Below are 17,121 nucleotides of genomic sequence, written 5' to 3' on the forward strand. Positions count from 1 at the left end.
GAATACAAACTAACAAATGTTTTGTGTCTGCTTTTTAGAAACATTTTGTCCCTGGTAGTAAAGCCTATCTGCTGAGATCAGAAAATGTTTCGTATACAGCTTTGTATTATTAATGTCATGCCCAGCTTCGCACTGTGTCCTTGAATTGTTGATCATAAAAGTTCTGCTCTTCACACACACACACACAAAAACCTCTAGGCCCTAGACACTATTACAGATCATAAGTCTGGCTTTGATAGATATCCCAGTGTTTTAAAATGAACTGGGCTACAGAAATGTTTTCCCTATTACACAGGTGTAAAGATGACAACTTCAATGTCTTTCTCTGCCCGACTAGCATACTGACATGGAGGACAAAGGAGAGTACCTCTAAATAAAAATTAATCTAACCTGGGAGCAGGGGACAAGGGCGACAGCCCTCCTGCAGCTTGGAACTGGAGATGATAGCAGTTGCTTCAGATACAGTTCCCCCAAACTGAGGGCATATCAGATATTAAAGTGATAGTATACTTGGTATTATATAAAGTAAGAGTAAAAGGCAACATTTTAGTTTTATTACCTCTGTAAGACTCAGAAAGGAAAAATAGCATCCCTTTAAAAACAGTAACTCGGTCTTCACTGTTACTAAAAATATCACACCAATGAGGATCTGTTGAAGGTCTAATGCCCTTTGACATCTACCTTATGGGTAAACTTACTTCCACCCAGCATCAGGGAATAAAGTAAATTTTTATGAGAATTGCCTAAGAATTGGAGCTCCTGTCTTAGTTCCTGAGACTGCAAGAGTTCCCTGCAAATTCAAAGGGAGCTACAACAGAGGCTGAAGCAGCACAGTTAGCAATGCAGGCAAGGTACCGAAAGATGCAGATAACTGGAAAAGTAAAAGACACAATGTATCAACCAAAGTTTAACTGTGGCTTTAACAGATACAGTCTTGTAACTCCAGATTAGGGAGGTAAACAGATGATTACTTGAGGGCATGGCTACACTTGCAGATGTAGAGCGCTGTGAGTTAAACCCACCTTCAGAGAGCGCAGTAGGGAAAGCGCTGCAATCTGTCCACACTGACAGCTGCAAGTGCACTGGCATGGCCACATTTGCAGAGGCATTGGGAGTGGTGCATTATGGGCAGCTATCCCACAGAGCACTTCTTCCCATTCTGGCGTTGTGGCTTGTGGGAAGGGGGCAGAGGGGGCATTCTGGATCCTGTCCCAATGCCCAGTAATGCATCGATTCGCATCCCAGCAATCCCTCTGCTTCCGTCCACATTTGGCACCATCTTTCAACGTTTTTTGTACTGCGCGCGCACTCTTCCCTTTCGGTCTGCGGGAATGGAGCCCAAACTGCTGAGGAATATGCCGAGTCTCACCAGCACATCATGTTTGGCAGTCGAGTTATTCCTTATGATCCAAAGTGACAGTGAGGGCTCCAGATGACAGAGATGATATCGACTCGAGTAACACATATGACACGAGTTTGCTTGTGGCATTCACAGACATGCTCACCACTGTGGAAAGCCGCTTTTGGGCTTGGCAAACAAGCACTGAGTGGTGGGATCACATGGTCATGCAAGTCTGCAATGATGAGCAGTGGCTACAGAACTTTCGGATGAGAAAAGCCACTTTCATAGGACTGTGTGAGGAGCTCGCCCCCACCCTGCGGCGCAAGAACACGAGACTGAGAGCTGCCCTGACGGTGGAGAAGCGGGTGGCTATTGCAATCTGGAACCTGGCAACTCTAGACAGCTACCGATAGGCTGCTAACCAGTTTGGAGTGGGGAAGTCGACCACTGAAATCGTGTTGATGCAAGTTTGCAGGGCGATTAATTGCATCATGCTCAGAACCACCGTGACGCCTAGTAACGTGCATGACATTGTGGATGGCTTTGCGCAAATGGGTTTTCCTAACCGCGGCGGGGCGATAGATGGGACGCATATTCCAATTCTGGCACCAGCCCACCTAGCCTCCGAGTCCATTAATCGGAAGGGGTATTTCTCTATGGTTCTCCAGGCACTTGTGGATCACCACGGGCGTTTCATTGACATTAACGCAGGCTGGGAAAGGTGCATGATGCATGCATCTTTCAGAACACTGTCTTGTTCAAGAAGTTGCAAGCCAGGACTTTTTTCCCAGACCAGAAGATCACCATAGGGGAAGTCGAAATGCCCATTGTGATGCTCTTGGAGACCCCACTTACCCTTTAATGCTGTGGCTCATGAAACCCTACACAGGGAGCCTTGACAGCAGCAAGGAGCGGTTCAACAACAGGCTGAGCTGGTGCAGAATGACTGTGGAGTGTGCTTTTGGCTGTTTAAAGGGCCGATGGTGCTCTCTGTATGGGAAGCTGGAACTGGCCGATGACAGCATCCCCAAGGTTAGATCCGCGTGCTGTACCCTCCATAACATTTGTGAAGGGAAGGGTGAACAAATCACTCAGGCATGGAACTTGGAGGTTCAACACCTGGAGCCTGAATTTGAACAGCCAGAGAGCAGGGCTATTAGAGGGATCCAGTGCTGGGCTGCAAGGATTAGGGATACCTTGAGGGAGCAATTTGAGGCTGAAAGCCAACAGTAATGTCTGGTGCCCTGCACAGGAGTGAAGTGCAGTGGTTCCAATGTTAGTAGGAATCTGTGTTTGCAGTGCCTGTTTCATTCCTGGGCTAAGGTATCTTTTACTTTATGCAATAATAAAGAATGTTTCAAAGCCAAAAAATCCATTTATTGAAAAGAAAATTCATTTATTGAAAAGAAACACAACTGCTTGGGAAACAGAAAGGGCAAGGTGGTGGGGTGGGGAACAGTACAATCACAGAGTTGAGTATGTCCTGTTATCATACTCAGCGTTCCTGTCTGGAGTGCTGTGCAATGAGTGCTACACTTCAGGATGGCTATCCTGCATGGTGATGGGGGTTGAGTGCAGTGGGTAAGGGTCGTAGTTTTCAGGCCTGGGTGGTGAAGCTACAGTTGTTGGAGAAGCTGGTGGCGGTAAGAACCTGGATGTTCGGAAAAGTGGGTTGAAGGTGACATGGGGGCACAAGGGAAAGAGTTTTGGGACAAGGACTGCAGGCGCGGTAGTGCTTCACCTGCATGGCTACGAGCGCCTGGATAGAGTCTGCTTAGTGCTCCATTATGTTTATCAGCCAATCCGTGCTTTGCTGCCGGAGCATAGCGCTTTTGTGCCGGCGCGCCTCATTCTGCTGGCGGATCCTCTTTTCAGTGTCCCGCCAACTCCTGCACTTTTCAATTTTCATTACTTTATGCAACATGTCTTCCTTGCTTCTACGTGGCCTCTTTCTGATTCTTGGAGTCTTTTGGTCGGTGATAAAACAGATGGCTGAGATCTCAAGCTTGCATCTGTAAAGGCAAAACGCAACACTTAACAGAGGCAGCATTTTTCACACCAGACAGAGCAATGATTCCCCCGTACTTAAGGGCAAGCACAGTTTACAAAATAGCATAATTTGCCAGTCCCAAAGTGAGCGCACATAACCCACAGGAGCCCCAAAATGGTAAGCACAGGGTCAAGCGTGACTGATTGTTTCATGGCTGTACTGTCCTCTAGGTTTCTGTGCCTTGGATAGAGCCAGCAGCGGCAGGGGGCCCCTATACTGAACACTGTCCCCACATTTTGCAAAGAAGTTCATCCTGGAAGATCTCTCGCTGCTGAGGGTGACCTGGGAAGCAAGGGAGGGTCTTCTACTGCAATGCGGCTTCCGCCCTGGCCCATATGCAGCTTGCCTGTGTGCAGCAATGGTCTCCCAGCCCCTCACAGCACAGTGATGTGGACAAGTTAGCCTGATTGGGACAAGGACCACAGTGGCTCTCCCGAGAAACCTGTGCAAGCGCATTGCCCAAGTTCTGGATGAGACCTTTGAAGAGATCACTGAGGCCAATTACCGTGATGTGAGAGAGCACATCAACGCCCCATTTCGCCTCTAGGCATGCATGCAGCCCTCACCCTCCCCACCCCAAGAGCCCACACCGAATAACTTCCTTCCCAAAATAAAAGACGCTTACCGGGAACCTCCTCTGGTGTTTGTCCTTCCCCAAGCACCGGCCGCTGCGACTGGCTACCTTCCTCCTGGCTTGAGAACAGCTCCTGGCTGCACGCATCTGGGGATACCGGGGTGTCTTCCTCCACCTCAGCACCCTCGTTCCCACTTTGCTCCTCCTCCTCCTCCTGCCTTGTTGAACCGGGCTCTGAAGTGTTCATGATGGTACTCGGAGTGGAGGTGGGGTCAGGCCCAAGTATTGTATCCAGCTGTTTGTAGAAACAGCAGGTTGTGGGGGCAGCACTGGAGCAGTGGTTTGCCTCGCGGGCTTTGCAGTAGGAATTCCGCAGCTCCTTCACTTTAACCCTGCACTGCAGTGTGTCCCGGTCATGGCCTCTTTCCACCATGTTCCTTGATATCTGCCCGAAGGTATCGTAATTCCTATGGCTGGAGTGCAGCTGGGACTGGACAGCTTCCTCCCCCCAAACACTGATGAGGTCCAGCACCTCGCCATTGCTCCATACTGGGGCTCGCCTGGCGCATGGAGGCCTGGTCACCTGGAAATATTCGCTGAGAGCACTCCACGGCTGGGCTGAGCAAACAGGAAGGGGATTTTCAAAATTCCCAGAGAATTTAAAGGGCGGGTCTGACGGTTGGTCACCTGAGGGCAGGGCAGTAGAGTTCAAAGTGATGACCAGAGTGGCTAGCATACACATTATGGGACACTTCTGGAGGCCGATCAGAGAGCACTAATAGACCAGGACGTCCACACTGGCGTCGCGGCGCTCCAGTGGGAGCGTAGCAAACGTTATTCCACTCACCAAGGTGGAGTACCAGCAGAGCTGTAGCTACAGAGTCAGTGCGCTCTACGTGCCTTGCCAGTGTGGACGGGTCATGAGTTAGAGCACACTGGGCTGCTTTACTGCGCTGTAACTCGCACGTGTAGCCAAGCCGTCTATCTCATTCACTGACTGTATTTAACAATTGCTGTAGAGTTTTGTGAGTAAAGCTTCCCTTGTAATATACATACATTTGAAAAAATATTTACAGACACATTTCCAATGGAAAATTTGTGCTTACCCAAGCATTTATTTTCTTTGACTAATGTCCAGTGCTACTCAAAGTGGATTTTTCCTTCTCTCTGATAGTTGGAGGTGGAGACCAAACTTAATCTGCTGCATCCAGGGCTTTGAACCACCATGTTAGTAAGCCACTGCTGGAATCAGAATCTTCCAGAGCTGACAAAAAATAAACTTCATGTTAACAATTAAATAACTGCGATTATTAAAAAAAAAGAGTGAAAGTAATGACTGTAAAAAATTAATTATCCCAGAGCAAAATCTTCTTATTTAGGTCTGACAACTATCATTATAGGATTACCAAGCAGTATTTATTCCTGTCAGAGAGTTTATTAAAACATTCCTTTTCTGATGGACAGTTTTAGGTATTTCTTAGGACTTATTAAGTAGCTGATGATGTACTTCAGACTCTCCCTCAGCTTGAATTTAAGTGTGGGGAAGAAAAAAATCAGCCCTGTAAGCAGCACTTTTGAGGAGGAGAGGCTGTGGATGGTAACCGCAGATTTTGATCTCAGTAACACCAGTGTAAGTCTACTCTGCTGCTGTCAATGAAATTATTCTGGATTTACACCAGTGTCACCAAGCTCACTATCTGGCCCTATGTGGTCTCTGAAGATCTCTCTAGGCTTTGATAGATCCAACCCCCGCATCCAGCCCCCTCCCCCCCATGTGAGAACCTCCACCCCATCCAATTGCCCCCTGCCTGCCCCCCACAACTCCCCACCCCTTATCCAACTCCCCACCACCGTCCCATCCTTACCATGCCACTCAGTGCAGCAGAAGCTCTCAGACCCACCACCTGGCCGTAGCCAGCTGCACTGCCCGCATGGCAGGGGCCAGCCTCCCAGGCCAGGATGGACCTGCAGGCCGTAGCTTGCCCACCTCTCTCCCCCTCCCCACAACTTCCCTACCATTTTCTGCACAGAAATTCCATAGGGGGAGCCCTTTTCTGCTGGCACATAGTCATACAGAATCTCCCCCAGGAGTACTCTTCGTATCAGACTAAAGAGCTTGAAATGGATTGTATTTAACAAAGAGCCAAGGCAGAGCAGAGTGCTGGGGCAACTTGCTGTTAAGAACACAGCCTGCTGCATTTTGCACAAGTTAAAGCTCTTGCAGAGTGTAGCCAGATTCCTACAATAGGGATGCAGTAATCAAGCCTGAAACAAATGCATGAAACATCCTGGCTAGGTCCATGTCAGATAACTTTCTGGCCAGCTGCACAATGTTTTTTCAGACATCTGAAAGCATAGAATCATAGAATATCAGGGTTGGAAGGGACCCCAGAAGGTCATCTAGTCCAACCCCCTGCTCGAAGCAGGACCAATTCCCAGTTAAATCATCCCAGCCAGGGCTTTGTCAAGCCTGACCTTAAAAACCTCTAAGGAAGGAGATTCTACCACCTCCCTAGGTAACGCATTCCAGTGTTTCACCACCCTCTTAGTGAAAAAGTTTTTCCTAATATCCAATCTAAACCTCCCCCACTGCAATTTTTTTGTGCATTATGGAGCACAAAAAAATACTAGACTGAGTTAATAAACTGTAACCTCAATCTTGCTTCCGTGCACCTTTAGCCAGTTGCTTTTCATCTAGTCTTTGATTTTGGCCAGGCCCTGAAAGTGTTTGGAGATGGTACTGCTTATAATTTAATGTAAAGATATAGAAAATGGATGTTGTCTGTATAATCTCCCTCAACAGCTTCCTATAGGATGAACAGTTGCCCCTAAAAATCCCCCCAAGGGGAATGACCTGGACCATATCAGGGTATTTCCATTTGGCCCTAGCTCCCTGGACATGGAATTTGGTGATCAAACAATACAAAGCATTGTAGAAAGAGCCAGGTGCAATTAGCATGGATGTTCTCTTGCCTACAAAGGAGAAAATTACCCACCAGAGCAACAAGTGGTGTATCTGTCTAATGTCCTGGACTGGTTCTAGCAAACTACGGCCCAGGGGCCAGATCCAGCCCTCCAAATGTTTTAATCTGGCCCTCGAGCTGCCAACAGGAAGCAGGGTCTGGGTCTTGCCCCACTCCACATGACTCCTGGAAGCAGCAGCATGTCCTCACTCTGGCTCCTGCACATAGAAGCAGCCAGGGGGCTCCACATGCTGCCCCCATCCCAAGCACCACCCCCACAGCTCCAATTGGCCAGGAACCACAGCCAATGGGAGCTGCAGGAGTGGCACCTGCACAAAGGGCAGCGTGCAGAACCACCTGACTGTGCCTCCGCATAGGAGCCGGACAGGGGACATGCAGCTTCTTCTGGGAGCTGGTTGAGAGTAGCGCCACCAGGAGCCTGCCCCCTGACCCTCTCCTGTGCCCCTGCCCCAGGCCTGATCCCCCTCCTGCCCTCCAAACCCCTCAGTCCCAGCCTGGAGCACCCTCCTGCACCCCCAACTCCTCATCCCCAGCCCCACCCCAGAGCCCGCACCCCCAGCCAGAACCCTCATGCCTTCCTGCACCCCAACCCCCAATTTTGTGAGCATTCATGGCCTGTCATACAATTTCCATACCCAGATGTGGCCCTCGGGCCAAAAAGTTTGCCCACCCCTGAACTAGCTACTCAACTTCAGGGGATATAGAACCAGGAGCACTGTCAGCCTCTCTTGAGACCCCCCTATCTCCAACTTTCCTGCAGTCCAGGGTCTGAGTTAACTCTGGCACACAGAACCTCAATTATGAGAAATTTTATTGCCCGATTGACTGGGCACCAGCCCACTTCCTAGACATTTGATTACTCTGCTTGTCAGAGCCGTACCAGTAACACTACTGCATAAGCAGTTAACACTGGGCACTCTAAGTAGTGTGTACTTGAAAAAGGCACCACTACCATAATCATACTAGCAGGATGTACCTATGTGAAAGTTTCCTCTCTCAGTGATCACAATTCCTTTAGTCATTAGCTATTACATTTCCAGACTCTGCATGTTACATTTCTAAGCGTGAGAACTGAATTAATTTGTAATCATTTATCATTTCTGAAAATTATCTGGCATAAAATGAGATAATCCCATTGTTTCTTAAATCAATGAATGCTGTTGTTAAATTGGAATAAAAGGGGATGTATCATCCTTGAAAAGACTACTGTCTCTCACTCACACACACACACACTTAATTTGGTACTGGAACTTAAATTATAAGTGTCACTTTGGGATTCTGAGTTGATGAGACATGAAACTCTTGAAGGCTAAGTAGAAAATAAAAGTTTCTTAGTGCCCTGCCTGGTTTGAGCCAGAACTGCTAGCCTGCTGCAAACCCAGACCCAGGTCTAAACCACATCCCCTAACAGCTGTAGGCTTAACTGAAAGCAGCTTAAGAAGTGTTCCTGTCTTTAACACTCAGATGCCCAATTCCCAATGGGGTCTACATCCCAAATAAATCCATAAAGCTTACACAGGGTAAACTCAAAATTGCTTGCCCTCTATAACACTGATAGAGATATGCACACAGCTGTTTGCCTGCCTGCCCCCTCCCGCCCCGGTATTAATACATACTCTGGGTTAATTAAATAAGTAAAAAGTGATTTTATTAAATACAGAAAGTAGGATTTAAGTGGTTCCAAGTAGTAACAGACAGAACAAAGTGAATTACCAAGCAAAATAAAATAAAAACACACAAGCCTATGCCTAATACATTAATAAAACTGAATACAGATAAACTCTCACCCTCAGAGATGTTTCAATAAGTTTCTTTCACAGACTGGATGCCTTCCTAGTCTGGGCACAATCCTTTCCCCCGGTACAGCCCTTGTTCCAGCTCAGGTGGTAGCCAGGAGATTTCTCATGACTGCAACCCCTTTTGTTCTATTCCACCCACTTATATATCTTTTGTATTAGGCAGGAATCCTTTGTCTCTTTCTGGGTTCCCTCCCCTCCTTCTCAATGGAAAAGCACCAGGTTAAAGATGGATTCCAGTTCAGGTGACATGATCAGATGTCACTGTAAGACTTCATCACCCACTTGCCAGCACATATGTATACAGGAAGACTTAGAAGTAAAACAGAGCCATCTACAGTCAATTGTCCTGGTTAATGGGAGCCATCAAGATTCCAAGCCACCATTAATGGCCCACACTTTGCATAATTACAATAGGCCTTCAGTTATATTTTATATTTCTAGTTTCAGGTATAAGAATGATACACTCAGACAAATAGGATGAACACATTCAGTAGATTATAAACTTTGCAATGATACCTTACACAAGACCTTTTGCATGAAGCATATCCCAGTTACATTATATTCATACTCATTAGCATATTTTTATAAAATAGAGTGCAACGTCACAACCACACAGTGTTTCACTTGTACTCAAATGAGATTTTTCTTAATTTGTCATATTTAAGGTTGATTTGCAATTTTGCCAAGGTGTAGCTCAAGTGTTAAAAGAATTATATATACATTGTTATCCAATATGTCAAACCATCAAAAAAGTTTTGCTAGTAAGAAAGAACTAACCTTCTCAGTCATGGGTGTTCCTTTAAAATATAATTTTTGTTCTCAGCTCTATTGGGATCACAAGTCATTAAAGTCAATAACAAATTCCTCAGCCCAAGTCACTTCCTCTAGCTGAAAGAACGAGGCGTACTTGTGGCACCTTAGACATTAACAAATGTATTTGAGCATAAGCTTTCATGGGCTAAAGCCCACTTCATCAGATGCATGCAGTGGAAAATACAGTAGGAAGATTATCTATCTACACACACACACGAAAAAAATGGGTGTTGCCATACCAACGCTAACGAGACTCATCGATTAAGGTGGATCATCATCAGCAGGAGAAAAAAACATTTGTAGTGATAATCAGGACGGCCCATTTCAAACAGTTGACAAGAAGGTGTGAGTAACAGTAGGAGAAAAATTAGCATGGGGAAATAGTTTTTACTTTGTATAATGACCCATCTACTCCCAGTCTTTATTCAAGCCTAATTTAATGGTGTCCAGTTTGCAAATTAATCCCAGTTCTGCAGTTTCTCTTTGGAGTTGGTTTTTGAAGTTTTTTGGTTGAATAATTGCAACTTTTAGGTCTGTAATTGAGTGTCCGGGGAGGTTGAAGTGTTCTCTGACTGGTTTTGGAATGCTATAATTCTTGATGTCTGATTTGTGTCCATTTATTCTTTTGCACAGAGACAGTCCAGTTTGGCCAATGTACATGGCAGAGGGGCATTGCTGGCACATGATGGCATATATCACATTGCTAGACGTGCAGGTGAATGAGCCTCTGATAGTGTGGCTCATGTGATTAGATCCTATGATGGTGTCCCTTGAATAGATATGTGGACAAAGCTGGCAACGGGCTTTGTTGCAAGGATAGGTTCCTGGGTTAGTGTTTTTGTTGTGCGGTTGCTGGTGAGTATTTGCTTCAAGTTGGGGGGCTGTCTGTAAGCGAGGACTGGCCTGTCTCCCAAGATCTGAGAGAGTAAGGGATCATCCTTCAGGATAGGTTGTAGATCCTTGATGATGCGCTGGAGAGGTTTAGTCTCTAAGGTGCCACAAGTACTCCTTGTTCTTTTTGACTAACACAGCTACCACTCTGAAATCTTCCTCTAGCTGGTTGCAAGACTCACTTCCTGCTCTATGTGTATAAGATCAGTGATTCCAGCCATGCCTACAGGATGTAAACAGAAATAAACACTTTAGTTTTCTCTTTTCCAAGCTCTCATGCCTAGAAAGCCTTAAAACATTTGTTCGTGATCTGAGAATACTGGTTTATGCAAAGGAAAACATCCATTGTTAGTACTATATAGTGACAGTCACTAAGTTTGTTTCCATGTTTGCAAGATACCAGGTTCCCAGAAGAACATGGCATCACTGATCAATTTTGACTCAATTTCCAGATGCCCAAGCAAGATGCGTCATCTATATTACACATTAATTTCTTATATATTCTTACATGAACAATTTATCTCCATCTGTCATAAATATAAAGGGAAGGGTAAACCCCTTTAAAATCCCTCCTGGCCAGAGGAAAAATCCTCTCACCTTAAAGGGTTAAGAAGCTAAAGGTAACCTCGCCGGCACCTGACCAAAATGACCAATGAGGAGACAAGATACTTTCAAAAGCTGGGAGGAGGGAGAGAAACAAAGGGTCTGTGTCTGTCTGTAGGCTGCTTTTGCTGGGGATAGAACAGGAATGGAGTCTTAGAACTTTTCGTAAGTAATCTAGCTAGGTATGTGTTAGATTATAATTTCTTTAAATGGCTGAGAAAAGAACTGTGCTGAATAGAATGACTATTTCTAGTTGTGTGTCTTTTTTGTAACTTAAGGTTTTGCCTAGAGGGTTTCTCTATGTTTTGAATCTAATTACCCTGTAAGGTATCTACCATCCTGATTTTACAGAGGTGATTCCTTTACTTCTATTAAAAGTCTTCTTGTAAGAAAACTGCATGCTTTTTCATTGTTCTAGGCTCTAAGAGTTTGGGTCTGTGGTCACCTATGCAAATTGGTGAGGATTTTTACCAAACCTTCCCCAGGAAGTGGGGTGCAAGGGTTGGGAGGATTTGGGGGGGGAAAGACATGTCCAAACTACGCTTCCCAGTAAACCCAGTTAGAGTTTGGTGGTGGCAGTGGAGATCCAGGGTCAAAGGATAAAATTAATTTGTACCTTGGGGAAGTTTTAACCTAAGCTGGTGAAAGTAAGCTTAGGAGGTTTTCATGCAGGTCCCCACATCTGTACCCTAGAGTTCAGAGTGGGGGAGGAACCATGACACCATCTCTGGGAACACCAGTGTGTTAAAGCCACTCGAACAGGCTACCCAGCATTTAGCATGTAAGGGGGACGACAACATAACAAGGAATCACAGTTGCTGGTTCCAGAGAGCACAGGGAAAGGAACTCTGCCTAAACCAAATTAATGGTTACCCAGAATATAGCGAGGAAGCTGTGAGATGTCAACCTGGCTAGAACTCAGGGTACCAGAAGACCAACCATCACAGACCCATTAAAATTGTTCCTGGGGAGCTTTTTGGGAAATACTCAGAAGTTTATCTTTGGGATTTTATTTCTTCATCTCCCACCACCAGAAGGCAGAAGTCCCATTGTTTAGCTCCAGCCTGAAACCATACAATTTGCTCAAAGTAGGTAAGGACAAAAACTGCTTCTTCCTTGGTAGCTGGGGCCTTCTGCATCCAACCTCAATTTATACCTTAGGCATAGTTCCCCAAACAAGAATCCCAAGAGGCTTGCCACTTTTCCTACAGCAGGAGTTAATGATTTAACTAATCCCAGAGAACAACCAGGTCCTCATCTAAAGGCTGCTTAGAGTGAAGAGGACTAATGCAAGACTGACATGGCCTGCTTTACATCTGCTCTCCAGATGTAAGGTAGAAGACAAAGAATTAGCAGTGCAAGAGTTCACTTCAGAAAGCAAAGCTGTTTAGAGGTTATATAGGCAATGCTATGGATTCTCACTGCAGCAGAGATTAGGACACAGTCTCTCTACTCAACTTTTTCTGAAATCTCCCATTGTTTCTTTCAATGCAACTTCAGTATTAGCAATGGTGAGAGCACTACAGTAGACGGGCCACCAGCATTTGGCAATCTATACAAGTACTCTCAAAGCTGCATCAGGGTTACAGCAACAAGCTCACTATAAACCGTTAGAGGGAAGCCAATTACTCAATTGCAGAGTTGGAAGTAATCTATAGCATTAATGGAAGGTAGCAAAAAAAGACTGAAAGCAGCAGCTGTGGCAGACAGGTTAAATAGAGACTGAAAAGTATAAGGTAATTATGGAAGAATAAGCAGCATTGGACAGCAATTATTCAGACAGGGAATTCAGTGAGAAATTAGAAAAGCTGTTTGGACTAACTCCCCTGTTTGCTGTTTAGGTCCCTCTCTCAACCTGGTCTTTACCAAAGACTGATCAAACAAGGTTAGATAAAAACAGTGGAATGAGTCATGTGATATATGGAAACAGAAGAGAAAAAGGATACTGTAATTAGCTTTGAAATCATGGAAAGAAAAAATGACATCAGGGTAGTCAGAATACAGAAATGAGTGAAACTCTAGAACTTAAGGTGAGACCAAAAGGAATGGAGAAAGGCTGAAACAAGCAAGCAAGACAAGAATCCAACATTGTCACACAGATAAAGCAGTGACAAGATAAAAAGTTTCACCCTCTGTGTAGCATTTAAACTCACCACCACTTTAAATGTATTTTCTGGTCTCTCTTTTAGAAGGGCTAACTGGTAACTATCTATAGACTTGCAATTGTACTTTGCACATGGGAGTAGCAGCTAAGTTTCAGAGATAGTCTGCTGAATTCCAGACTTCATGAAGAGGATAATCTGGCCCATTGATTTCAGAATTATTTCCAAGGACATCATTGCCTGAATTTTCTCCCGTGAACTCAAGCCCTCTTGATAAGCCATCAGTCAACTTCAGTATATCTCACCCTGAGCTAGACTTTAGCATCATCATTGGAAGTATGTTTACTAAAACAATCTTAGGGTAAGTGAAAATAGCAAAAATAGAAACTGGGTTAAGTAACAGCTTATATTTAATGTTTAAGATGGCAGTATAGTAGAAGTGGAAGCAACCAGCAGATAGCATCTTGGGATCTAGATATCTGTATTGGTTGAAAATGGGTTTGACTGGGAGTGGAGAATAAGCTTCCTAAAGCCTCTCCCGTATTACTGTGATCCTAATTTGGGATAAGATTCAGTGCTACATCATTAGGAGATATGCAGAAATTGTAACTACGGGGATGGGAGCTCTTGTACTGTCCTACTCCTTGGCTGCTCTAGCATGAGCTTAGACAGCCCTGGGAAGCTGCCTAAGTTATCACAGTCTACCCCGAGCTACCTGTGGGCCAAGCAGTGTCTGGAATCCCTGCAGGCCACAGCCTCCTCTACACAGGGGCTGCCTCTCAGTAGGCAGCCTCATAGTCAAGTTCCTCAATGCCACATCCAGGGTTTTTAAATACCTCTATGCTACTTCTGCCTTTTCACCTGGTTAAATGGGCCAGAGCAGGGATTCCAGTCTTCCACCTAATTTCTAATTCCATCCCTATGAAGAGTTTGCTGTGTGCCCCAGCAAAAGGCCCTTCACGGTTACTGAAGGACGAGTTAATGCTCCCAGTTTGTTGTTCAGTACATATTAACTAATCTTTAGCAAATACTGAAGACAGCTCAATCCTTCTAACAGTAACTTCAACTTCTTTGGCCAACAGGCAAAGGGTCAGTGGAGAGACCTGAAGTTGATGCTGAAAGTTTAAATTCTCTGAACTCTCAGCCATAAGTGTGACTATTAGCAATTAAACTTCTGGTAGAATTTGGGGAGTTGTTATATCTACCACATCTACGTCTCAGACGGACTTTAGCTATTGGAAGGAATGCTAAAACAGTTTATAGTCAATTATGCTCACTTTGGATATCCATGTAGATAACATGATTCTGAAAGGTATTAGCTAAGTTCTTGCCCTCAATGAGTTCCAGTGACAGCAAGTTCCATTCTTCTGCCATCCTTTTACTTAAACTATTGTTTTGAATTTCTCACCTTTTAATTTAATTGAACATATCTTGTTCTTGCATTATCTATGATTTGTAAAATTGACTTAACAGTTGCACACTTTGCCTAAAGTTATATTTAGAAAGTTTCAGTTTAGCAATATACTGCTTGCAATCCTCACCTACAAGATTGTTTGTCCTCATGTCCCACGTAAAAATACCATCTAACAGCAATAAGGATGCAAGACTTAGTTTATTTGCTGCTAAGATGTGGCATAGAAACAGCTTGTTGACTTGCCACAATAAAGGCCAGACAAGTTTGAAAGGAAAATGCACTGCAAGTTTATTGATCATGAAGACTTTACTAGGTAAGCAATTCTTGCAAGTTAATTTTGCAAAGAGACATGGAAGTCCAATCCCCAACAGACAGATACAGCTTACAAACAAATGCAGAGGACAGCACACTGCAAACTCCAGAAAAGTCAATTAACTAGAATGTTCTCTGAAGAAATTGCTCCATTACTTTTAAGTTTACGCATCAGAGCACTAGATCACACACTGTAGGAAACAATACTGCATCAGCAAGGGGAAGAGACCAGAGAACCTCAGCTGTTCTTCTGGCTTCTGTGGTTAACTACTTCTGGTCTCCTCTTTGGGTGGATACCTTGCCTCCTTCCCAGGTGCAGAATAGCTTCTTCAGAACATCTATAGCATACAGCGATCACAACAGCTCCCAACCAGAAAGAATGTACACCATATTGCTCTGGTCGAAGGCCAAGTAACCTTAAAGCAGAACGGAAGACAACCAAGAACTGTCTCCTTGTCAATGGTGTGCCATCCCAGTGAAAAAAAAGAGAGGCCCCGTCCCCTCATGGCCTAGCTGCCACGTAATTGCACAGTGCCTTAACAGGGCATACCCATGTCTCTAGATAATCCAAGAGAGATCAAAAACCTTTCTTGGCCCAGGTAGGATGTATGCAGGTAAATGTTCACTCTTTCCTCAGTCAGCTGGACATCACTCATGTACAGGAGCTCTGGCTGTGCCCAGTTGTGGTGCTCTGCTACCACCTCTTCCACACGAAGAGCCCCAAAAAAAGCCACAGTAAACAAGGCACGGAACAACAAACATTCATAAAGAGAGCTACACACAGACTGTACTGTGCCCAAGAGAGATCGCAACACCTCAATGGTTACATGAGATCTGCAATATCTTTGATTACCTTCCCTCCACTGCAACCCTGTCACCATATGACAGGTTACAAAATCTTGAAGAGGATCAGGGTGACCTGTGATTTTGGAGATATAGGAGAGTGATGCCAAGTACATCAGTATTTTTGGTGAAGACAAGCCTTGTGATTCCATAGCCCCCACAAACCCTCTAATTTGATCCTCTGGAATTGGCCAAACTGTAGGCATTCCCATCTCTTCTCTCTAAAGAGAAAGAAGTACACCAGGCCTGCATGGTAGGCTTGCCAAATTCTGGCATCTCCTGTACGCTCCAACAAGTCCAAGGCCTTCCAGGGCCAAGAGCCCAACATACTCTGATCAGAGACAAGGCTAGGTCCATCTCCTATATGAGGTCCAGAAATACATCTACCTGCAATAAACAAGATCAGAATCAGTTAACATCTGACACGAATCATAAAATAAGGGTTAGAAGTTGGACAGATGGCTGTCCCCATTCTAGTCTCAGCACTTGTTCGTCTGATACCATGCATTCTAAGGAATCTCAACATCCTCCCAACCTGAGGCCTGCCACCAAAATGGGAGAAAATTCAGCAACTGATATGCCTGGAAATAATTCTGAAGTCAGTGGGCCAGATTACCCTCCCCTAAAAGTCTGGAGTTTAGCAGACTCTTGAAACCTAGCTGCCACCCTCATCGGCAAAGTCCATTTGCAAGTCCACAGATAGTTTAACCAGTTAGGCCTTCCAAAAGGATACACCAGAAAACAGATGTAAAGCAATGACGAGTTTAAATACTACAAATTGTGAACTACAACAGGTACCACACTGAGACAACCATCTTGAAGTGACAAGAAGTCAAATAACTGTAGGTGCTGCAGCAATACTCTACATTCCCAAAAGCCCAATTGATGCAAGTTTGGTTTCCCATGTGAAAGCAGACCAAATGGGTAAATTGAGAGATTTACTTTTACATTACACTAAAATGAGATTTAAAATTTTATTAAAGCTAACGTTTAAAATCAAATTTACACAAGTTAAGAGAGAAGGTACTGTATATCTAGGGTCAGGCTTGAGTTATGAGGGATTAGAAGTATTGGTTACAAGGTTCACAGGATACATACATAGTACGTAACCACCTTAGACCTAGATTGGGGTGCGTGAGTTTTTAAAAACATCAGTGGATAAGTGGTCCCGGGTATGTCACCTGTAGAATGTATTTAGAGCCAAAGTCAGTATTGGGGTAGTGAATAAGTACAAGGGTGGGGTGCATCCCTTGGTTCGTGCTGGAAGGAAGTTACTACTAGCCCTCTCAAATCAAGTAAGCAAGGGGAGGATTATTAGTTTCACTGTTTAAAGCACTCTTTTGGCAAGCCCTCTTGTACCCGGTAAGAAAGCATTTAATAGAGATTCACCCACC

The 17,121-nt window shown here is 44.7% G+C and overlaps 1 protein-coding gene across 3 annotated transcripts in view; it reads right to left on the reverse strand.

Moving 5' to 3' along the window:
* Positions 1-17,121, reverse strand: part of CHRNA9 (cholinergic receptor nicotinic alpha 9 subunit) — a 41,136-nt gene that overhangs the window by 23,084 nt on the left and 931 nt on the right. For all 3 annotated transcript variants that reach the window (XM_073342218.1, XM_073342215.1, XM_073342216.1), the window contains exon 2: positions 5,073-5,230. In XM_073342218.1, coding sequence (XP_073198319.1) covers positions 5,073-5,080 — 8 coding nt within the window. In that variant the 5' untranslated portion in view covers positions 5,081-5,230. The remainder of the gene's footprint in view (positions 1-5,072; positions 5,231-17,121) is intronic.

The sequence above is a fragment of the Lepidochelys kempii genome, chromosome 4, assembly GCF_965140265.1.
Source record: "Lepidochelys kempii isolate rLepKem1 chromosome 4, rLepKem1.hap2, whole genome shotgun sequence".
Classification (NCBI taxonomy): domain Eukaryota; kingdom Metazoa; phylum Chordata; order Testudines; family Cheloniidae; genus Lepidochelys; species Lepidochelys kempii.